This window comes from Monodon monoceros, unplaced genomic scaffold, assembly GCF_005190385.1.
Source record: "Monodon monoceros isolate NGI ecotype Baffin Bay Population unplaced genomic scaffold, NGI_Narwhal_1 Super_Scaffold_5, whole genome shotgun sequence".
Classification (NCBI taxonomy): domain Eukaryota; kingdom Metazoa; phylum Chordata; class Mammalia; order Artiodactyla; family Monodontidae; genus Monodon; species Monodon monoceros.
In genome coordinates, this window is record NW_021703782.1 from 63552950 (window position 1) to 63577254 (window position 24305).

A 24305-nucleotide genomic window follows, 5' to 3' on the forward strand; every position below is an offset into this window, starting at 1 on the left:
AGAAGATGTGGTACATATGTACAGTAGAATACTACTCAGCCATTAAAAGAACAAATGCCATTTGCAGCAACATGGATGCAACTAGAGATTATCATACTAAGTGAAGTCAGTCAGAAAGAGAAAGACAAATACCATATGATATCACTTACATGCAGAATCTAAAATATGACACAAACGAACCTATCTATGAAACAGAAACAGAATCACAGACATAAAGAACAGACGGGTGGTTGCACAGGGAGAGGGGGTTGAGGGAGGGATGGAGTGAGAGGGTGGGGTTAGCAGATGTAAGCTATTATATATAGAATGGATAAACAGCAGGGTCTGACTGTATAGCACAGAGAACTTATATTCAGTATCCTATGATAGACCATAATGGGAAAGTAAATTTTAAAAAGTATATATATATGTATAACTGAATCACTTTGCTGTACAGCAGTAATTAACACAACACTGTAGACCAACTACTTCAATTAAAAAATTAAAAATAATAAAATGTATAACAAATACTTAGGCAGTTAAAGCCATAAATTGTAAACTTTTAAATCTCATCCATAGATTAACGATTTAATAGAAAATTATTGTGTCTCTTACTGAGAGCTAGTTAAATTAGTGTTTTCAAAGGGTCATTTGCTAAGTTATATCGATGTGCCTACAGGAGTTCAAAATATTCTTTTCCCCACAATCTCTTCCTTTTCTTGCAGGAAAAGTTTTAAAAGAATACCAGAAAGATCTTTAAAGTATGGAAACAAGCACTGCTTCTGTAAATAAGTAGTATTTTGTTCTCAAAATGACATTTGACTCATCTTGATACAGCACTGTAAATTGCTAGAACTTGTTTTAAAAGTAATAGGTCAGTACACATGAAAAGGCTTAGAAATGAGTATGCTCTTTAATTCAGAAATACTGCAAATTATGGGGGGGAGTGGCTACATGCACAACAGTGGCTGCCATAGTATTTGCTATGTAGCAAAAAATTGGAAACAGCATTAAAGGATTGCTAGGGACATGGCTAATTATTTACTAAATGTGGCTGTTTACAGTTAATTTAAATTAAAAGTTAGACATTCAGTTCTTTAATTGCAGTAGCCACATTTCAAGTGCTCAGTAGCCGCAAGTGGCTAGTGGTTACCATATTGGACAGCACAGCTACAGAAAGAACACTGTCATCATGGTGCAAAGTTCTGTTGGGGACCCGTGCTTCTTTCTCCACCTTTAATGTGCACATTAATCACAGGGGGGCTCTTGTTAAAATGCATATTATAATCCACAGGTCCAAGGAAGGGCTTGAGATTCTGCATTTCTATGAGGCTCTCAGGTGTTGGCAATACAGTATCTAAAGGTGAGTTTCTTTATGTGCCTGCATTTATTCCCCAATTCTCACAGGAAAGGCATGTCTCTGAGGCTCAGGACTCTGTCTGTAGGCTTCCTAACTTTCTGGGGATTAACCAGGCACACTGAAATATGGCAGAAGCGTCATGTTGCTCCTTTTTTAAAAAAAAATTATTTTATTTATTTATTTTTGGCTGCATTGGGTCTTTGCTGCTGCACACAGGCTTTCTCTAGTTGCCGCGAGCGGGGGCTACTCTTGGTTGCGGTGCGCGGGCTTCTCATTGCAGTGGCTTCTCTTGTTGCAGAGCACGGGCTCTAGGCACGCAGGCTTCAGTAGTTGTAGCACGCAGGCTCAGTAGTCGTGGCTCATGGGCTGTAGAGCACAGGCTCAGCAGTTGTGGCGCACGGGCTTAGTTGCTCCGCGGCATGTGGGATGGAAACCATGTCCCCTGCATTGGCAGGCGAATGCTTAAACCACTGTGCCACCAGGGAAGCCCCGTGTTGCTCCTTTCTGTGTGAGCTATCCTCTGATGGTGCCTTGGGTCTGGGAGGGACAGTTGACCTTGGGTATTTAATACAGGGCCAGTCCTGCTGGCAGGATTTAGCTGACCACACTAATTGGTTTTCTAACCTGCCTTTTGACAAAGCAGTTTATATACCTTGGTACCAGCATGGGTGGTGGTTTGTACATGTTTGTTTTTTTAAGTAAAGCTATATTTTAAAGTTTATGGGCTTAGATTTAAAATCATAGAGTAGACAGGGCTGTGTCTGTGTTGCCAAATTAGCTCCTTTTTTGGCTTATTAATGGCTTCTTTGTGATTACAAATAAGAATGGCCTGTTAAATTATAATTATACTTTGTAACTTAGTGTAGCAGAACTGTGAACATAGAGGTCTTAAATGTAATTATCTGTTGATGGTGTGTTTTTGTTTTTGCCTCGTATCTTACTAAAATTGAACTTACGCAGATCCGGATTCAGATCATGACCATCCACTTACTAGCTGTGGAGTTGTGTGCGAGTCCCTTAATATCTCAGGATATGTACATATATGTGTATATATATATATAAACATATATATATATATGTATATAAAAATGGGTTCCAGGACCCAAGGTGGATACCAAATTTCAGGGATGCTCAAGTAAGTCCCTTATATAAAATGCCATAGTATTTGCACGTAACCCAGGCAGTTCCTCCTGTATACTTTCAGTTATCACTAGATTACTTATAATATCTAATAATATAATGTAAATGCTATGTAAATAGTTGCTTGCATGTGGCAAATTGAAGTTTTTTTAGTTTTGTTTTTTTTTTTATTACAGTATTCATATTTTATTTTTCTTTAGTGAAAAGATACTGGAAGTACAGAAATATAGCATCACTGTGAAGAAATCCTTTTTTCTAATTTTTATTTTATATTGGGGTATAGTTAATTTACAATGTTGTGTTAGTTTCAGGTGTACAGCAAAGTGGTTGTACATATACACATACATATATCCATTCTTTTTCAGATTCTTTTCCCATGTAGGTTATTACAGAATATTGAGTAGAGTTCCCTGTGCTATAGAGTAGGTCTTTGTTGATTATCTGTTTTATATATAGTCATGTTTATATGTTAATCCCAAACTCCTAATTTATCCCTCCCCCCCCCCAAAGTTTTGCTTTTTGGAACTTTCTGAAATTTTTTTTTTTTTAATATATTTTCAGTCCATGGTTGGTTGAATCTGCAGAACCTGCAGATACAGAGGCCAACTGTAATATGCATTAAGGTTCCTCCATGTCTTTTCATGGCTCCATAGCTCATTTCTTTTTAGCACTGAATAATATTTCCTTTGTCTGGAAGTGCCACAGTTTATTTATCCATTCACCTACAAGAGGGACGTCTTGGTTGCTTCCAAGTTTGGGCAGTTATGAATAAAGCTGCTAAAAACCACATGCAGATTTCGTGTGAACATAAACTTTCTTCTCCTTTGGTTAAATACCAAGGAACATGATTGCTAGATCGTATGGTAAGAGTATGTTTAGTTTTTTTAAGAGCCTACCAAACTGTCTTTCACAGTGGCTGCACCATTTTGCATTCTCACAAACAGTGAATGAGAGGTCCCATTGGTCCACATCCTCACCAGCATTTGGTGTTGTCATTGTTCAGATTGGGATCATTCTAATATGTATGTAGTGGTGTCTCATTGTTACTTAAATTTGCATTTCCTCGACGACGTGGAGCATCTTTTCATATGATTATTTGGCACGTGTATATCTTCTTGGTGAGGTATCTCTTGAAGTCTTTGGCTCATTTTTTAATCCAATAGTTTGTTTCCTTATTGCTGAGTTTTAGGAGTTCTTTTGTATATTTTGGATAACAGTCCTTTATCAGATGTGTGTTTTGCAAATATTTTCTCCCAGTCAGTGGTTTGTCTTCTCATTCTCTTGACATTGTCTTTCACAGAGAAGAAGTTTTTAATTTTAATTGAAGCTTCTTAATTCCTTGTTTTGTGGATCATCAGGCCTTTATGTTTTCATATGTAAAAAGGGAGAAATTTTATAGTTTTTGGAAGGATCAGTGGTCAAGAGCCATAAAGCATTTAGCACAGTGTCTGGCACATTGTGACGTTCAGTTAATAATGGTGTATGTCATGCCCCCTCATTTAAACGTGTTTTCACAGGGGCACAGCCGTTAGGGAACTTACACCTAACTGGTTATTGAAAGAGCCAGAAATGAAATAAAATAAAGTCCAACCCTATTCCCTTCCTGCACTCTCTTCTTACCAAGTCACTGAGGAAGAGTTACTGAGCTGGATTGACTGAACCCAGGCCAACTGCTTGAAAGTGACCATCATGCTTTTTAAGATGTTCTGAGTTGTCAGAGTGATTGGATCCGTTGCAGGTCTGGTGCCCAAGCACCAACAACCATGGCTTTTTTTTTTTTTTTTGGTTGGTTGGTTGGTTTCAAGGCCAGGGACTCATCACTCATGGGTAGGTTCTGAAAGGCACAATCGCTGTATAGTGAAAGAGGCAACGTACTTCAGTCGAAAGGATACAGGCTTTGTAGCCACACTGACAAGGGTTAGAATCTATCCTCTGCCACCTTTAACTTGTATAACCTCAAACAAGTTACTTTATTTCTCTGACTTCAGTCTTCTTTTCTGTAAAATGGGTCCAATAATTATGGTAATGATAATAGCTGAAAATGGCAGAGCATTGGTTATGTGTGCAGCACCACCCTGAGTTCTGTACATGAATTACCTGATTAAATTCTCACAACAACTCTAGGGGAGTGGGTCTTCTGACTACCGCTGCTTTACAGATGGGGGAAACTGAAGCAAGGAGAAGTTAAGTAATGGAAGTGGTGGAGCAAGGATTAGAATCCCCACTTTCTGGGAATTCCCTGGCAGTCCAGTGGTTAGACCTCCACCCTCTCACTGCTGAGGGCCCAGGTTCAATCCCTGGTAGATTCCGTAAGCCACTAAGATCCCGTAAGCCATGTGGCGCAGCCAAAAAAGAAAAAAAAGAATCCCCACTTTCTGACTGCAGAATCCATGATGCATTCTTTAAATTAAAAAAAGAAAAGCTGTAGTGATATAGTTCACGAAATAAAAGTGTACAATTCAGTGGTTTTTAGTATATTTACAGAGTTGTGCAACCAACACCATATCAATTTTAGAACATCTTTATCACCCCAAAGAGGAAACCCTGTACGCATTTAGCCAGTCACCCCACATTTCTCCCCGTATTCCCCTATTCCTAGGCAACCACTAGTCTACGTTTGGTTTCTATGGATTTGCCTCTTCTGGACATTTTACATAAATGCAATCATAATATTTTGTGATTTCTTGAAATATTATGCATCTGGCTTCTTTAATAGTGTTTTCAAGGTTTATCCTTGTTGGAGCATGTATTGGTATTTCTTTCCTTAATAGGCTGAATAATAGTCGATTATATGCATATACCACACTTTGTTTACCCATTTATTATTTGATGGACATTTGAATGGTTTCCACTTTTCTGCTATGATAAGTAGTGCTGCTGTGAACATCTGTGTACAGGTGTTTGTGTGGACATATATTTTCATTTCCCTTGGCTTCCATATGTGTCCTTATTGCAGTTAATCATACTCTGGGAGAGTGTGATTTCTTCTGGGAGAAAGAAAACAGTTTCTTACTTGGGAGTGGTCACCTTACATTGCTGCTACAGAACTAATGGTGGAGACCTTTACGGAGAATGGTGATTGTTTGATGGCAATGGGCAAGGCTCTTTACAAGCATTACTCCATTCAGTCCTCACAACAATTATAATAGGGTAGGGATTTTGAGCCCATTTTATAGATGAGGCAACTGAGCCTCAACAAGCAAACTGCTCAAGGTCACAGAGCTTGTAGAGTGTGTGAGAGATGAACATGGACCCAGGCATGTGCAGTGACCTACAGGGCTATTCCCACCATGTTATGTGGCTGCCATTGTCAGGGGTATTTATGACAACCCCACCTCCCCATTGAAGGTTTACTGGCCTGGATTTTACAGTGTTTTTGTGGGAGTTTGCTTCATTTCACCCTGTGAAACAGATGATGATATACTTGTTTTCACCAAGTGGCAATGGAGTTGAGTGGGTGCCCAAGGTCATGGATCAGTTGGGAGGGGCAGAGTCTTGGCTGGAAGTGTCTTCCTGGGAGTCTGGGTTCATTGCTTTGTGCCTTTCAGCACAACTGCTTTCAAAACTGCAGATTGCACCCCTAGGAATACTGTCATCCTCTCCCAGTTCTCTATTATTTCCTTAAATACGCACTGAAATTTTACCTTAGGTAGATACTCTGGTACCCATCAGCAATAACTCTAGAATCTAATCCTGTGAATTCTGTTGAGCTATCAAGAATCCCTCTTTAAACTTCTGTGTGTAGCTTTTTTCTTTAACCCTGGTCACACCCAGGCTGTGTCCGCTGTGAGTTGTGTGCTATGAGCACACCGTGCGCACTAGTTGTTCCCTGTCAGCGGTTACCTTCGTGAGTTGTGAAGGGAGGGTAAGGAGCTAGTGGTGACATTGTAGTCGCATTTGAACATGAAATACTTATGGAATAAACTATGAAAGATTTTTTTTTTTTGAAACCAAGAATTACATAAGGGGTTGTTTAACTCACTGCTTACTAGTTTACTGCTACCAGGAAGGGTTTGGCTTTGAAGAGACACGGGCAAGTGCCTTGAAGCCAAAGACTTGGTTTATAATTTTAAAAACTACTCATTTTAGGAAGAGCAATTTTTCGCCTTTTCTAGGGAAAAGGGGCTCCTGTGTACTTATTTGACGGGTGTTTCAAAACTGGGTCTGGTGAAGAGAATTTTGACTAATTCACAGCCATTAAAATAAGACCAATTTCCTGGGGGAAGGGTGGGGGGAGGGTGAAACACAAAAGCCCTGTGATCAGCTAGAGGTAGGTGGGCTACGGTTTGCCCACCCATCCTGAGGCTGGCTGGCTGTTTGTTTATACTCTCTCTTGAGATGCCTTCTAAAATGACATACTGGACACAGCATAAAAACACCATAGGGGGCTTTCCTGGTGGTGCAGTGGTTGAGAGTCCGCCTGCCGATGCAGGGGACACGGGTTCGTGCCCCGGTCCGGGAAGATCCCACATGCCGCGGAGCGGCTGGGCCCATGAGCCATGGCCGCTGACCCTGCGCGTCCGGAGCCTGTGCTCCGCAACGGGAGAGGCCACACAGTGAGAGGCCCGCGTACCGCAAAAAAAAAAAAAAAAAAAACACCATAGGAATCCTGGTGCAGGTAACCATTAGCCCAGTTTATCCTGGTGGTGGTCTCCCAAGATTTCATATCTGCTGTATGGAGCCTCCTGGGAACCTTGATGATTTCACTTTGTGCTCCTTCTGTCTTACTTGCTTTCTTCCTCTCTCCTTTTATTTCCTTCCTTATGAGGTGTCCACATAATATTTATTAAGGGCTTACTTAGTGTGTGCAAAGCACACATCACATTCTACACATAGAAAAGGAATCAAATCTGGGGTGGGGCTCCAGCCTCACATCCGTATCTGACAGCGTTAACTGTGTGAATTACGGCTTCAGCTTTCCTGTTTGTAGAATGGAGACAGTCGTAGCTAACTCACAGGGTTGTGGGCATCAGTGAAAAACTGAGAGCCATGGGCGAGGTGCCTGCTGAGTGTTAATGGCTTCCTTCCGTTCCAGTTCCCATAGCCGTCTGGTCTCCTGTTTCCAGGATGGCTGTGTGTTTTAAGACTCCCAAGCTGTAATTAAGTTATTTAACACATCTGTCCGTGCTGAGGACGTAGCATCCCATGTGTGTTATTAAACAGCTTACTTCCCAGCCACACCGAGTGCTTGCAGTGTCTTGCACACACCTTACAGATTATCCCTCCTGCTCTGCAGTTCCCTCCCCAGGTCATCCACCCGCCGGACAAGTTAGTCATCTGTCAGCACCGAGCTCGCGTAGAACGCAGGAGGGCCTCCCCTGCCACTGGGGCACACTTCCATCCACCGCAGACCTCCCATCCCGGTTATTAATAACACGCATTCATGCCATCAATTTCACATTGTATATACCTGCCATTACTTCAGGGGTCGCCTTGCTCCAGCCCCATGTAGCCTTTTTTCTTTCATGATTGTAAGCTTGTTTCTCACCTCGTGGCCTTTGCATCTGCTGTTCCCTCTCCTTGGAGAGAGGTCCAGGTTTTCTTATGATTCATTCTTTCCACTGTCGCATCCCATGGCATTTACTGCTACTGGAGATTATAATATATGTTTACTTGTCTGTTATCTCCGTTAAAATCCTCCCTGTGAGGGGAGGACACTGGGTTGTACTCCCGCCGGCATCTACAGCAGTGTCTGACACCTGCTGGGTTCTTGGGGAATATTCGTTGAACGAATGAGCCTTGTATATTCGTCTGCTGTTGTAGTTGCATTGACTTGTGATTACTGTTTACGTGTGCCAGTTCCCCGCTGCACTGTGACTGCCTGAGGGTGATGATGTAGGGTAATTTTTCTTTTGTCCACAGGGCGGGTGTCTAGTTGCTCGGTAGATGTTTCTCGAATATGTGACTATGGAAGTTAGGGATCTTGGAAAAGGTAAATCCCTAAACTATTGAGATCTTCTCATGGAGGCAGCTGTCCACCACAAAGTGTCCTTTTGATGCCACTGGTAGAATAGCTGCTCATCAGAACAGGCTGCAGGGGTTCTGATGGCCTTTTCACTAGCGGCCCCTCCTGCCTTTCTTTTTTTCAGGGTCTTTGCCCTGTGCTGTTCTCACAGACCTCATCTCCAATTGTATTCACTCTACAGACCTCATCTCAATGTCCCTTGCTCATGAGAAACACCTCCCACTCCCCACTCAGCCAGGTGGGTCAGGTGCTAGCTGCTGTCAGACTTCCTGAAGGCAGCGCTGTGTATGATCTGATCTTCATTTGATCCTCAAGGTCTGGCATATTGTACTTGGTAAACATTTGTTGAATGAATGAGTAAAGAATTAGTATATGTGCACACCTCCATTCATAGCAGCATTATTCACAATAGCCAAGAGGTGAGAGGAACCCAAGTGTCCATTGGTGGATGAATAAATAAAATATGGCATATGTATACAGTGGAATATTATTCAGCCTTAAAAAGGAAGGAAAGGCTGACACGTGTTACAAGGATGAACCTTGAGGACATTATGCTAAATGAAATAAACCAGACCAAAAGTCAAATACTGTATGATTTCACTTACATGAGATATTCAGAGTAAATTCATGGGAACAGAAAGTAGAGTAGTGGTTGCCAGGGGCTGAGAGGAGAAGGAATGAGGAGTTGTTCAATGGGTATAGAGTTTCAGTTTTGCCAGATGAAAAAGTTCTGGAGATTGGCAACAAAAAAGTTCTGGAGATTCACAACAACGTGAACGGACCTAACACTACTGAACTGAACACTTAGAAATGGTTAAGATGATACATTTTATGTTATGCAGTTTTTTTAGCACAATTTTTAAAAAAGAGTGAGCGATGGCAGAGACTGTGACTTTTGGAAATCATTGAAGAAGAATCTTGAATTTTTAACTTGTGGGATGCCTGTGAGTTCTGGGCAATATGCATAAATGTAAGGGAAAGAAGTGTTTATTTCCTCATCGGGGAAGCAGGAGTGTTTACTAAGGACAGTCACAGTAAAGGAGTGAGCTGCTTTGTGCCCTCTGTCCTTGCTTCTCTGCGCCTGGGGCCCTGGGCTGGTCCTGTCTGGTCAGCCGGGGTCGCGTCCTGAGCATCCCCTCGGCTTCTAAGGGTCCTGCTTCAGTGGGACTCCTTTGTCCTCCCTGCCCTGCCCAGTGTAAGATTTGAAACAAACTTTCATTCATTTCCTATCCTATTTTGCTGTCCCAACACTTCTGAAGGACTTACTCTTGTAGGGTCCAAGGGAAGGACATGAACATGTTTGAGTGCCCGTTCAGCAGTGCACTTTGTAGGGAAAGGTTGCCTCATCCCAGGCTGACATTCGCCCTCCAAGGTGTAGGTGTGTTATCCCCATTTCGTGAAGGAGACAGATTATCCGAGGCCCACAGCTAAGTGACGGAACACAGATTGCCCCCAGATCGTCTGCCTTTAAAACTCACGTCCTTGCGTCTGCTTCAAGTTGCTTCCTATATGGTCTGCATCTCGTGGTCCACGTTTATTTCACATCTCAACCTTAAATAAGTCAGGGGGCTCACTCTCACTCGCTCTGGCCCATTGGTGTCACATACACTGCGGTAGTGAAAAGGACCCCCAGCTCCCTGAGACCATGCTTCCAAAATCCCAAGCCCAACTTTCAAACCCCCGGTATCCCATACAGTCTTTCTTAGCTGTTCAGAAACCCAAAATGTGCTTTTCCACCCCACCCCCACAAGTGGTAAAGACAGATAGAGAAATGGATAGCAGGGCACTTTATTATTCTTTTATCTTCGAAATTTACAGAAAGGGGAGAGAGAGGAAGAAGCTCTGCTTCGTGAGCGTTCTGTCCCTGCGGTGGCTCTGAGCTGCACCAGCAGCCCAAGTACAGATTTACGTATCTCCAAGGATGAGCAACTTCTTATCTTCATGCCTTTTAATTTTCTAGGTAACAGTAGCAATTCCATTCTTCTGAAACATTACCAGTAGCTGTTCAGCCGGTTTATGCTTTTCTTGTGTGTGTGTGTGTGTGTGTGTGTGTGTGTGTGTTCGTATGTGTGTGTATGGGAGCATCTATGTAAATAAAACTTCTCTACGTGTCTCTAGAATGCCCTACTTACTTAATAATTTCTACTTGGATATTGAATCATTCTGCATGTCTAAAAGGAATATTTACTCCAGTTCTCTGGTTCCCTGGCACAGGAGAGAGGGAGGAAAAGAAAGCTAAAAGAGCGGTGCAAATCCAGACTGCTTTCTTTTCTCCTCACAAGTGGTGCTTTTCAAAGCGTTTGGCCTCCCTGCTGTATGGATGTGTCACTGAGAGATGACAACAGGATTTGCTGGCAATGTGGGCCACTATTGTATCTGCCTTACGTAACCACGTGGAGTGATGGCAATGGGTGAGCAGCCTGGGATGTAGGCAGTGGTCTGGTTGCTTAACCTCCAGGGGCCATGAAGACCACTCAGGTCCTCCAGAGGATGTGGATCCAGGCTGTTAAAAAGTTGGGGAGATTGAAAGTCCGTGTGAGTCCCTCTATAAGCTCTCCCCTTTTTCTTTCCTGACCTTTCTTTTGTGGAAGTTGGGTGGGGGGAGCCTTCTCACAGTGGTTCCTTTTTCCTTTGCTTTATTTGTGCTTCTGGCAGCTTTCAGTAACAAATTGTGAGATGCAGGTTGTAGCCATTGGTGGGTTTTTAAAATACTTGTATTATTTTTAGCAGACGTATGCAAAACTGATAGCCTCTTATGGGGTTTCTGAATCAAAGGCTGCTGTTTTCCATGTGTTGGGAATCTGCAAGCACGGTGTTGCTTCCTGGGGATAACTTAATAGTCTGCCTATTAGATGTTTGTTTGTATTTGGGTAATTGTAATTTCTTGTTTGGGGAAAAAACGTTTTGCTTCCTTATCCTGCAGAAATGTATATTCTTATTCTTTTTAAAAATACTCTTATATCTCAGATTCTAAATGATAGAAAAAAAGCTTTTCCCTTGTTCTTTTTTTCCTTTTATAGTTTGAACATCTGTAGCACTATAACATGTGTAAGTGTTTACTTTTATGGTGGATGGGATTTTTATCAAACATGTACCTTATGGGCAGATGTTGATCAATCTTTAGCTTTGGCTCTGACCCTCCATCACTGGGAAGCAACAATTTGTAGACAAAAAGCTTAAAGATTTCCTGTTGGGGCAGTGAAGACTTTTGGTGTTTGCCTTCTGGTTGGTTTTTAACACGTTTCCATATTCTTTATGTAAAATATGGGATTTACCTGTTTGGCCAAGATTTTTCAAAGGAAAGAAACTTTATAACAACTAGAGAATATTTTTTAAAAGATCGAATAACTGTGTTTGTCCCTTTCTCATTCTGCATGTAAATACCTTACTGCTAACACAGTGTTTTATTTATGGTAAAAAAAAAAAAAATTGGCCCCCTTTTATCTTCCTGTGTTGTCTAGGAATGAGTCATTACAATTTTGTGGGGGTGATTATTCACACTACTTACAGGAAAAGTGAAAGTGAGGCGGGGAAGCGGAGGTCCTCCTGCTGCTGGAATGTTGACTCTTGGGGTGAAAAGGAGACTTGGCATCTTCTGCAGCCTGCTGCTCCCTCAGAGCTATAGCCTCTCCCCCACCTCGCCTGCCTTCATGCACCTCTCAAATTACTGCTACGATCCCCACCCTGCCCTCCTCCAGTCCAAACGGTCACACTTTCTTCTGCTCTTTGGCTTTGCAAAGTCTGTACTGCATTAACAAATATTTGGTATGAGGTCCTTGGGCCAGGAATCATTGAGTACCCTTTGTTCACTCATGAACCCGCCCCCCTTTCCCCTCTGTTTTGTTTTGTTTTGTTTTTGTTTTTGTTTTTGTTTTTTTTTGCGGTACGCGGGCCTCTCACTGTTGTAGCCTCTCCCGTTGCGGAGCACAGGCTCCGGACACGCAGGGTCAGCGGCCATGGCTCATGGGCCCAGCCGCTCCATGGCATGTGGGATCTTCCCGGACCGGGCCACGAACCCGTGTCCCCTGCATCGGCAGGCGGACTCTCAACCACTGCGCCACCAGGGAAGCCCTCCCCTGTGTTCTTTAACTTACAAAATGTTTGGTACATATCAGAGAATTACGTGTCTAAATCATAAAGCATAATTATAAAATATACCCATGAGCCCATCGCACATACCCATGGACCCTCCACCAAAATGGACCCAAGGTCCCTTCTCACTCCTCTGCCTCACCCCAGGTCACGTACACATACATACACACAAACATCTCTAAACAAAAGATTGGTTTTGTTTGATTTTTTTTCCATTGTAATAGAAAACGCATAACATAAAACTTATCGTTTTAGTCATCTTAAGTGTACAAGAATATATTAAGAATATTCACATTTTTATGAAACAGTGTTTGCTCTTTGAATTATATAAAACTGATAGCACACTCTATAAATTCTTCTGGGATGTTTTTCACTCCATATTATGTTTGAGATGCATCTATGTTGTGGATGTGTGGCTCTAGTTTATTTTCATTGCAGTATAACATTGCATTTTAATAGTATATCACAATTTATTTGTCAGTTTTGCTCTTGAGAGATCGTTTGGGTTGTCTCCAGGTTTGGGCTGTTGAAACATTGCTGCTGTGAATACTCTCTATGTGGATCTATGTGCACATACTGGCACATTGTTCTTGGGCCTCTGCGCAGGAGAGGAATCACTGCGTTGTGAATACGCGTACCTTTACTCTGATATATGTGTGCTTGTAAAGCTCTCCAAAGGCTAAGCAGCTCCCTACCGGCATTCATGCAGTCTAAATATTGACAGCAATTCTCTGATCTCTGCACATCCCAGCACAGGTTGGGTGGGGCCCAAGCCCGTTGGCCCAGTTCGAAAGGCCTGATCTCAGCTGTCAGCTGAGTTGCTGCATGCCAGTAGGCTGTCCCCAGCCATGTACCCGGAGCTGATTTTCTGAGGAATATGTGTGATTGTGTGGGGTGTCTGTGTTTCTGGAAAGATAGTATATAGTTGAGGCAGACTTTCAGTGATTGGCTTTTCGGGGCACACCTGTGGTTGGTAAGCTCTACATGGGCTTTGGCTGGTTTTTTTTTTACCAGTGTAGTCCAGGTGCCACAAACCACATGCTTGGCACATAATGGATACTCAGTAAATATTTTTGAGTGAGTGAGTGAGTGAATAAGTGAATGAATGAATGAATGAAGGGTTTTCTCTGAGACTTTGTAAAAAGTCACAGCTTTGTGGGCTAAATACAGCATGGTGTACTTTTAATTCTCAAAGGCACTATTAAAATTTATTTTACTCTAATTGCCTCACCTTTAAAATTAAGATTTAAAATTTATCACTTAATATATTCTTTTAATATTATATTTAAATAGTCAGTGGTTTGTGTCACAACCCATTAACCCTAGGTAAGAAGAAGTCACTTATAATCTGAGCAGTTTCATGACAAGTTGGTGAAGTCTTTGGCACCTAGCAAGGTCTGATTGATTGAAAATTTGATTCAGTCCTGTTGGCATGGTAGTGGTGAGGGATTCATCCTTTCTCTGCCAAATCGAATTTAAATTACTACTGCAGGCAGCACAGGAATGCTTAAGGACAGTATAATCTTATTAAGGAAGAACAGTGAATTTCAAAAGCCAGGTGCTTGGACAACATTTTGAAAATAAATTTTGTAGTAATGCACTTATTTTGCTAAATGATAAAAAATTTAAAATCCAAAACTTTTAATGGAGAGTTTGCTGTTTTTATTTTTGACATTTATTCTAAAAGCACTGAACTCATAAAAATATTCTCTGCCATACCACAGCTCCTGGGGAGATTTAATATTTTTTGGTATTTACTCTTCCAGTCTTTCTCCTGTATGCTTATGAAAATAAATATATCAGGGAAGTAAAAAACAGAAACAAAATGATGTTTTGTGTCTTGATTTTTCCCCTCAATAGACATTTAAGTATAGATATGTATATATGTAACCAATCTGTTGTTGGACATTTCATTGATTATCTGTTAAAAATTATAAGCAGATGTAAACAAATTTATATGTATATCTTTGTGCACTTGTGCAAATATTTCTGTAGAATAAATTCCTAGAAGTGGAATTGATTGATCAAACGGTATGTAGATTTTACATTTTGAGACATATTAATAATTTGGCCCCTGGAGGGTTTATACCAATTTATATTCCCACTGCTTCTACCAATAGCAGGCAGACCTGAAAATATAAAACGAATTCTCAGTTTCCCCGGTGGCGCAGTGGTTGAGAGTCCGCCTGCTGATGCAGGGGACGGGGGTTCATGCCCCGGTCTGGGAGCGGCTGGGCCCGTGAGCCATGGCCACTGGGCCTGCGCGTCCGGAGCCTGTGCTCCGCAACGGGAGAGGCCACAACAGTGAGAGGTCCGCGTACTGCAAAAAAAAAACAAAAACAAAAAAAAACAACGAATTCTCTTTCTAATTGAAAACACAGGCATCATAAAGAAAAAACTTTAAAAATGGACAGAAGTTAAATGATTATTTCAGTGCCTGTGTATTTCATTGTGTTGATTCATTTAACCTAAATATCACTCTTTTTGGACATTGTGCTCCCCTCCACCCTATAGCACTGCCCAATCCTAGGGGTCATTGTCATGGTACTGGTTCTTTTCTGATGACTTTTAAATACATTTTTGGGGCAGGGTACTGTGCTGTTTTTCTTAATATACAGGAGTATAGCTATATTCAAAGAGGAGTTGGCAACTGTATTTATTTTACCACAGCTTACAGAGTAATTCACTTTGTTGAAATTTGTCAGCTTTAAGGTATAGTAAAGAGCAGAGAAGAAACTTGGAAAATATACATGCTAGTAAGGTCACTTCCGGGTGATAGTGGATTGGTTGTACAAAAGCCACTTTGAAAACCGAAGGTGCCAAGAAGTTAGGAGGTGTTCTCTGGAAATGGAAGGAGATGCTCAGTTCTGAACAGCTGGGTTTCTGCTTACTATTTCCCTTTAAGAAAAAATTCTTTTTTTGTTGTTTTAAATTTATTTATTTCTTTTTTTAAGTCACAATTTTTAAAAAAAATAAATTTTATTTATTTATTTTTGGCTGTGTTGGGTCCTCGCGGCTGCGCGTGGTCCTTCTCTAGTTGTGGAGAGCACCCCATTGTGGTGCGCAGGCTTCTCATTGCGGTGGCCTCCCTTGTGGTGGAGCACGGGCTCCAGGCTTGTGGGCCTCAGCAGCTGTGGCACCCGGGCCCAGCTGCTCCGCGGCACGTGGGATACTCCCCGACCAGGGCCCGAACCCGCGACCCCTGCATTGGCAGGCGGACTCCCAACCACTGCACTACCAGGGAAGCCCTATTTATGTTTTTTGTTTATTTGGCTGAGTTGGGTCTTTATATGGGCTTTCTCTAGTTGCAGTGAGCGGGGGCCACTCTTCGTTGCGGTGCGCGGGCGTCTCATTGTGGTGGCTCCTATTGTTGCGGAGCACAGGTTCTAGGCGCGCGGGCTCTAGAGCGCAGGCTCAGTAGCTGTGGCGCACGGGCTTAGTTGCTCCATAGCATGTGGGATCTTCCTCGACCAGGGATTGAACCCGTGTCTCCTGCATCGGCAGGCAGACTCTCAACCACTGCACCACCAGGGAAGCCCTGAATTCTATTTTTAAATCTCTCAGAGTTCTTGGAGCCAGATGGTATTAACCAGGGAAATGTTCCTAAAGCGAGTACATAGAGGGAGGAGGGAACTAAAAGACTATAAACTCCTCTCAATTTGAGTAATCAGTTATAGCTACTCAAGAGTGGCTGGCTCATCTTTCTTCTCTACATACAAGCAAAATTGCCTTTTCCTAATCCTGTTCTATCAAAGGATAAATTATCTGCTCTAATATATCAGTTGTTAGAATTGCCTTTTGTGCTAAACGTCTTTCCCCCCCAAGCCTAAGAGTTTGTTAACTGGGTAAAACAGGAGCACATTATCTGGACGTGTTTTGATTCTTTTCTCTGTCATTAGTAGCAGTGCAGGGATGGCACAGTTGATTTTTTTAAAAATTTAATGTAAAGGAACTAGATCGTTTTTCTTAAATTATTTGTATATAATAAGTACAGCAAGGCTTTTTATTCATATAATTAGATTCCTTTCCTTTGTGTCCTTATGTTTTAGATATTCTCTGTTTAAAAAAAATGTAGCTGGATCTACTTGTTTTTAGTCCATCTTGACCATCTGTCTTTATATTTATTGTGATTACTCTTCTATATTCCTCTATATTCATTTCTGCAGTCACAGTTTGTTTTGTATTTGCCCTGCTTTTTCTAAATTTCCCATTTTGTCTCTTCTGCCTGCTTTTGGATTGACTTTTGTTTTGCTTTGTTTTCATTTTATTTTCCTCTCTGCTATCTTGGAAATTATATATGCCAGAAAATTTAACATGTGGGTTTTACCCAGTGAAATTCAAAATTAATCTACAGTTTAACTCTACTCTTGAATAAAATATTTAGAATAATTAAATCGTGTTTAAGTCTTCTGGATTTACATGCTATGTTGCCCAGTGTTCTACTTCTGTCTTATTTGTTTAACTCTCACAAATCATACGTTATTATATTGATTAGTTATATACAGCCAATATATGTCCGGGCTTACATTCCTTCTTGCGTCTTAGGTCTTCCTGCTGGGATTATTCCTTTCTTAAATTTATCCTTTGGAAGTTCTTTTATTGCTTGTGATAAACTTTCCCAATTTTTGTTTTAAAAAAATATGTCTTTCTGCCCCCTAAATCAACAGATACTGTTTTAAAGATACTGTTCTACCGAGTACAGCCTTTCATTATTGCTGTTTCAAAGTCAGCTCTTATTCTCTTTGCTCTTTTGTAACCTCTTCTACCTACATGCTCTCATCTCTGTATCTTTTTCTGCAGTAAGATTACCATGAATTTCAAAGTGGTTTTCTTTCTTTTTGAATTTACCCTGCTTGTGATGTATAAGCCTTCTTGAACCTGAAAAATCATCAAGTCCTGAAGGGCTGTTGTGACTTTGAGTATTGCCTCTCTCCCACACTCTCTTATCATCTCCTTTAGGAAATCTTAGAAACATTGTACGACTTTCTCACTCTTAATTTCTTTCAGGTGTCCCACTTTTTTTAATGCTTTGTGCTGTATTCTGGGTAATTTCTTCACATCTTTCTTCTAATTCATTATTGCCTTCAACCATGTGTCATATGTGGTTTAATCCATTTTTTAAATTTAATACATTATTGACTGGGGGATTTTTGCAGAAACTAACTCCTGTGGCCATAATATGTCTCCCGTCAAAAATGTGTTAATTTTATTATATTTTTTTATTTCTAGAATTTTTTCTTTAGATTTGCTTGGTCATTTTTTTTAAAAATAAATTTATTTATTTATTTATTTTTGGCTGTGTTGGGTCTTCATTGCTGCACGCAGACTTTCTCTAGTTGTGGCGAGTAGGGGCTACTCTTCGTTGCGGTGTGCGGGCTTCTCATTGTGGTGGCTTCTCTTGTTGTGGAGCATGGGCTCTAGGCGCGCGGGCTTCAGTAGTTGTGGCACATGGGCTTAGTTGCTCCATGGCATGTGGGATCTTCCCGTACCAGGGCTGGAACCCGTGTCCCCTGCATTGGCAGGCGGATTCTTAACCACTGCGCCACCAGGGAAGTCCAGCTTGGTTATTTTTGATGTTCTCTTGTGCTTTCATTATACTTTAATTTCCCCTTTTAACTTATGATAAACAAACATATGAAACATTTTACATCCTTTTTTTGGTCTATGGTTATATTTCCATGAAACACTATACATCCTTTTTTTGGTCTGTGGTTATATTTCCAATATTTATAGTCTTTGATTCTGCAGTTTTTTGTTTCTTTTAACTCTCACTTGCTTTGTGTGTGTGTTTAAATTGTGAACTCATATTCCTCAAATGCTTATCTGAGGGATTCTCTGAAGCCTGTGTTTTAATGTGTTTCTAGGGGAGAATTTCATTCTCCTCCATGTACCTGGGTGGGTGGTGCTACCAATGCAGTACCACTTTGAGTGTGAGGGTTTTGGAGCGGGGAGGGTGTGGTCACATCTGTAATATGAATTTCAGCCTCAAACCTGAGTGAGTACAGGTCTATTGATACAGGAATTCTCCATGGAGGTATTTTTAGTTATTTCCACTCTACCCAGAGCCAAGAATAATGTAGGCAGGTGACTGTCCCTGCTGTCTCCATTGCCTGGTAGTGTTTTTGCCCCAAATACATTCACTCTGATCTGATCTCCACCCTGTTTGGATCCTACAGTTTCTCTTTTCCCGGCCTCCTGTTGAAATGCCTGCTTCAGTGCTGCCTTATTTCTCTGGCTTTGAGCTTTCTTGGCATTTCTTGCCTTTAAGGATTTCCCGTCAAAGGCAGCCTGCATTTAATGAATTATTATTATTATTATTGAATGATATCCACTGTTTTCAGGTTTGTCTAGACATCTATTTTATTTTATTTTTTTATTTTTTATATTTTTGCAGTACGCGGACCTCTCACTGTTGTGGCCTCTCCCGTTGCGGAGCACAGGCTCCGGACGCGCAGGCTCAGCGGCCATGGCTCACAGGCCCAGCCGCTCCGCGGCATGTGGGATCCTCCCGGACTGGGGCACGAACCCGTGTCCCCAGCTTCGGCAGGTGGACTCTCAACCACTGTGCCACCAGGGAAGCCCTAGACATCTATTTTAGAATACTGTCAGAAACTGAAGCCCAGTGGTCTTTATGCTGGCATCATCATCTTTCACACCCACAATACTGGTGGAGAAAAGGCCAAGGGGTCCCACAGATTACACAATTTGGCAGTCTCTGTGATAAGGCCAAGGATTCCTTTAGACATAAAAATCCATAAAACTTGAGTTCCCTGGTGGTGCAGTGGTTAGGACTCAGCACTTTAACTGACATGGCCCCAGGTTCAATCCCTGGTCAGGGAACTAAGATCCTACAAGCTGCACAGCGTGGGCGTCCCCCCGCCCGCCCCCACACACAAAAATGCATGAAACTTGCATAGGAGGTCACCTTTGACTGGAGGAAGGGAGATTTTTTTTTTTTTTTAAAGAATGAAAGTATATCTGTTTGCAACTCTAGATAAGGGCTTTTATCATGACAGTGTTTTGGAGTGGTGATAGTAAAAAAGCTTAACACTTAGTATTCCAGTCGTTCTTTTTTTTTTTCTTTTTGGCCGTGCTGCGCGGCATGTGGGATCTTAGTTCCCTGAGGAGTGATCGAACCCGCGGCCCCTGCATTTGATGTGCAGAGTCTTAACCACTGGACTGCCAGAGAAATCCCTAATATTGCATTCTTTTTAGGGTACATCTCTCCCTATGTATTTCTCTAATTTTCTAGTATTGTTAAGTTTGCCATTTCATTCAAGGAGAGTATATTTGAAAATATAACAGGTAGTATAATGTTCCTAAAAAATACCCACTCTTTGGTGTATAGAATGTGTGAGCTGGCCTTTCTATGGAGACATTTTGAATTATAGTTTTATTTCTAACATTGAAATGTTTGTGTTTTTAATCAGATTGGTTTTGATTGTTCTAAAACAGGCCCCAGGCATGGAGGAGTTGATATGGGAACAGTACACTGTGACCCTACAGAAGGTGAGTACTACGCATGTCATATCTGCTACAGTCTGTTCTTGAGTTTACAGATCATGGATCTTTTTTTTTTTATTGAAGTATAGTTGATTTACAATGTTTCAGGTATACAGCAAAGTGATTCATTAAACACACACACACACACACACATACACACACACACACATACACACACACACACACACACACACACACACTTTTTCAGATTCCTTTCCATTATAGGTTACTGCAAGATATTGAATATAGTTCCCTGTGCTGTTCAGTAGGACCTTTATCTGTTTTATATATAGTTGTGTGTATCTGTTAATTCCAAATTCTTAATTTATCCTTCCTTCCCCTTTTCCCTTTGGTAACCATAAGTTTATTTTCTATGTCTGTGTATCTGTTTCAAGTTTGTAAATAAGTTCATTTGTATCATTTTTAGATTCCACATATAAGTGCTATCATATGATATTTGTCTTTCTCTGTCTGACTTACTTCATTTAGTGTGATAATCTCTAGGTCCATCCATGTAGCTGCAAATGGCATTGTTTCATTCTTTTTTATGGCTGAGTAATATTCCATGGTATATGTATACCACAACAGATCATGGATCTTATTTATTTTTACACAAACACAGTTATTGCATTAACAAGGATTTGCATGTTGTTATTATTTGGCTAAGGTCTGTATAGTATAGAAAATTATAGAGGTTAATTAATGTATTGAGGTTAATTAATGTATTCACCTGTCTCCAGATAGAATAGTTTATGAAAAAAGAGGAGAAAGGAAGGGAGGAATGGAAATAATCTGTTCTGTTTAAGGACGTTGAGGTAGCTTCTACAACTTTTGTAATTTTAATTATAGCATTTGTAACTTATTCCCTCAGTGAGTTTTAAGTCCAAACTAAAAAAACATTTTTTTTAATTAAAAAAAAAATGTTTTTTGGCTGCGCCACACACATGAGGGGTCTTAGTTCCCTGACCAGGGAATGAACCCGTGCCCCTGCAGTGGAAGCTTGGAGTCCTAACCACTGGACCGCCGGGGAGTTCCCCAAACTAATTTTAAAACGTTAGTTTAGCACTCAGGAGATATGGGTTGTAGTCTTTGTCTCACTCCTGATTATATTAATAGGTTCCGAATTAATCAGATTTTAAACAACAGCCCCCTCCCCACAGTGGAGTTGAAAGTAGAAGTAAGATCACATGGAAGTGTATTTTACTTAATTTTTAAAGGTATTTCACAGGTATTGCCCCTCTTGATTAAATTAATTAGGTAATACAAAGGCTTCTTCTAGTACTTGGAATCCAGCACATAATCACTGCTTAATAAATGTTAGCTCTGTTCCTTTTTATTCTGACAGCAGAGTTTGAGTTGGGCATGATAGGTGCTAGCCCCATTCGAAACAAGCGCAGCCACCAAGAGTTTGTAAGTGACTTGCGTGCGGCTGAGTCAAGCTAGACATGCACTCGTGATCCCAAAGGCTTATTCCATCAAGCTGCCTTGGTCAGCATCTCACTTTTCCTGGGCCCTGCATGGCTCTTTCTCCACTCTGAGTCTCTCCAGTCTCTGTCACCTCTTAGATGGATTGTAAGTTCGTCAAAGGGAGAGTTTTCCTTTGACCGTCACAACCATGAACTTCAAGCCTTGACTTCAGTGCAAATTTGGTTCTTGAATAAATGTGTATTAAATCGATCCAGGTAGAAAAACACAGATTGGTGCTCAAGTGCTGAAACTTCTGGAGCAGTAATCATGATTTCTTCAGTTGAGAGGCTTCCCCTTTTAGGTCTTATTTTTCACCTCTTGTCATCTTCTGACTCTTCTCTCTGCCCTTCCACCACATACCATTTGAGTTTGGACCCCGAACTGGCAAAGGTGAGAAACATTTTTGGCCTGGTATAGAGGATGGAGCTCTCCCTGTGTAAAACCAGGTACCAGGGGATAGCACTGCCAAATTCAAAGCCGTGTGATTAATGAAAAACAAGCCAGCTTGTCTGTGTTGCTGTTTGTTATCGATTGCCACAGTGGGCCCCACGTGGGAACTTATCTTGAGGTGAGGGTTCTTTCATTCTCTGAGAAGATTTTTATGTAATGAAACCCGTATTTAGTGTGATAGTCACGTACATGCCCCTGTGATCTGGATGAAATCCGGGAGCTTAGCTTTTTTAAACACCGAAATGAGTTGGGATTCTCTATTATTTGGGTTCACTGTGATACATTTCTCTATTAATCTTGAATCTAATTAATCTGTATTTCCAACTTATATGCATGTAGAAAAGAATTTAATGCTTTGCTCTCTCATGAGATCTCAAAACTAAGTTCATCTTCGGATTTTATCTTTAAAATCCATTTCCTTCTTTTTGACCCTATATGGAAGTGAAACCACTAGCTCCCCTAACTTGGAAGTTAAAGGTATTCTTTAAAAATATGGTTTTAGCATAGATTCAGTTGTGACCAGCCCATCTGGCTCAGGCCTGGATATGAGAACAGGTATGATTGGTGAATCCAATAACACATCCTTATTTGGACAGAAGATGTAATTTCCCATCCCCTGCCAGCTTCTAGTGATAACTCTTCTAGTGATAACTCTGTGCTATCAATCTTGTCCAGCTTTCACAAGGCTGTTTCTTGTAGATAAGGAATTTCCCTTTATAAACCTGTCAGCTAACCATGATGACGCTGTACTCTGTTTCTCACTTGTTTCTCTAAGCCTTCTGTTCCTGAGCTGTCTCCGGTTATTGGTTTGACCTTTATTTTATCGAGTGCTTGTAATAAATCCTGAAAACCACTTATAGAAGGATTTTATTTTAATTTTTCTCTTAACCCCAACGAACAGGATTCCAAGAGAGGATTTGGAATTGCAGTGTCAGGAGGCAGAGACAACCCACACTTTGAAAATGGGGAGACATCAATCGTCATTTCTGACGTGCTCCCGGGTGGGCCCGCCGATGGACTGCTTCAGTGAGTGTCCTTACTCCCTGCCCCCAACCCCTGCCAGCCCACTGGTTGGCCCTAGACAGGGGGCTTTAAGTGGTGTGCACTTTTAAAATTCAAAAAGAAAAGAAAATTTTATATATGTATATTGAAAAGTCTTCAGGCAGTAATGGAGACCATAACACACCATGTTTTAACAATCCCCAAACCTTTGGGAATATCCAGGCTTTGAATAGAGGAAAGCAATAATTTCCACAGGAAGATGGTTATAACTCTATCGCAACTATCATTCCTGGGTTTAGGAATCATTTATGAACATCGAGTGTAAAATTGGCATGCCCTTTTTTTCCCCTGATGCCTACCCACACTGTCTATATTTATTTTCATTTTTATTCATTAAGAATGAGGATAGTCTGCTTAATGATTATCTAATTTGTAAGAGGGAGGTAGAAATTGGAAAAATTTACCAGATGAAAACCCAGGTTTTCCAACTGCCAGGCTTCTGGTCTGAAGAGCAAATGCCATTGGAAAAGGTGCATGTCTGAGTCCCCTTAGGATAATTTCTCAGGGCAGAATCTAAAGTTAATTACACAGCTGCCTTGGCCACATGGCTCCAAAATTTAGCTTCTGTTGGCATTTCATCTCAATGGTCCTCTCCAAGTTAGTATTCTTTCATACAGAGAGCATGGTAGAATTTTTACATGACTTTTTTTGATGAGACAAATAAGAGCTAGGGTTCTGTGACCTCAAAATTTCTTTAAGAATCTGAGGCGAGCTCTTGATTTCATCCCCTCCAAAACACAAGTGAATATCAACCGCCTTTGGGGAGATCTGTAGACTTGCTGAAGCGTACCGTGTACCATAGGTAAGGAGGCCCTGACACACACGTTCCATTTGTGCTCAAACCTTGCTGCTATCCAGTGCCTCCTGGAGGGACCCCGTGGGTTTGGGTCCTTCTTCCCAGGTGGTTTCCAGGAGACAGTGTCCACAGTGGGCTGAGTGGCTCCCGGGTTCCTTCCTCAGAAGAGCTCAGACCAAGTTGATGGATTAAGCCTCAGGAGTCATTAGACACTGAGCCCTTTAAGAAGCATTTTGGGTCAATCCGCCACTTTTATTTGTTCCTAAATAAATGATTCAGAGGGATGAGATGGGAGCTTTTCACATTCCGTTTTTCTGTTTTATTTGCAGAGAAAATGACAGGGTGGTCATGGTTAACGGCACCCCCATGGAAGGCGTGCTCCATTCATTTGCTGTTCAGCAGCTGAGGAAAAGTGGGAAGATCGCTGCCATTGTACGTTCTGGGTTTGTTTTCAGCTCGCCTCGGTAGGACTTTGTTTTTATGCCCAGAAG

The 24305-nt window shown here is 41.3% G+C and overlaps 1 protein-coding gene across 9 annotated transcripts in view; it reads left to right on the forward strand.

Moving 5' to 3' along the window:
- TJP2 (tight junction protein 2) overlaps positions 1–24305 on the forward strand; it is a 134036-nt gene that overhangs the window by 70396 nt on the left and 39335 nt on the right. For 6 of the 9 annotated variants that reach the window (XM_029202538.1, XM_029202539.1, XM_029202535.1 and 3 more), the window contains 3 exons: positions 19992–20045; positions 22858–22982; positions 24144–24246. In XM_029202538.1, coding sequence (XP_029058371.1) covers positions 20001–20045; positions 22858–22982; positions 24144–24246 — 273 coding nt within the window. In that variant the 5' untranslated portion in view covers positions 19992–20000. Of the gene's footprint in view, positions 1–1273; positions 1343–10545; positions 10980–19991; positions 20046–22857; positions 22983–24143; positions 24247–24305 lie in introns of those variants that run through there. The other 3 variants (XM_029202534.1, XM_029202542.1, XM_029202541.1) reach the window with 3 other exon arrangements.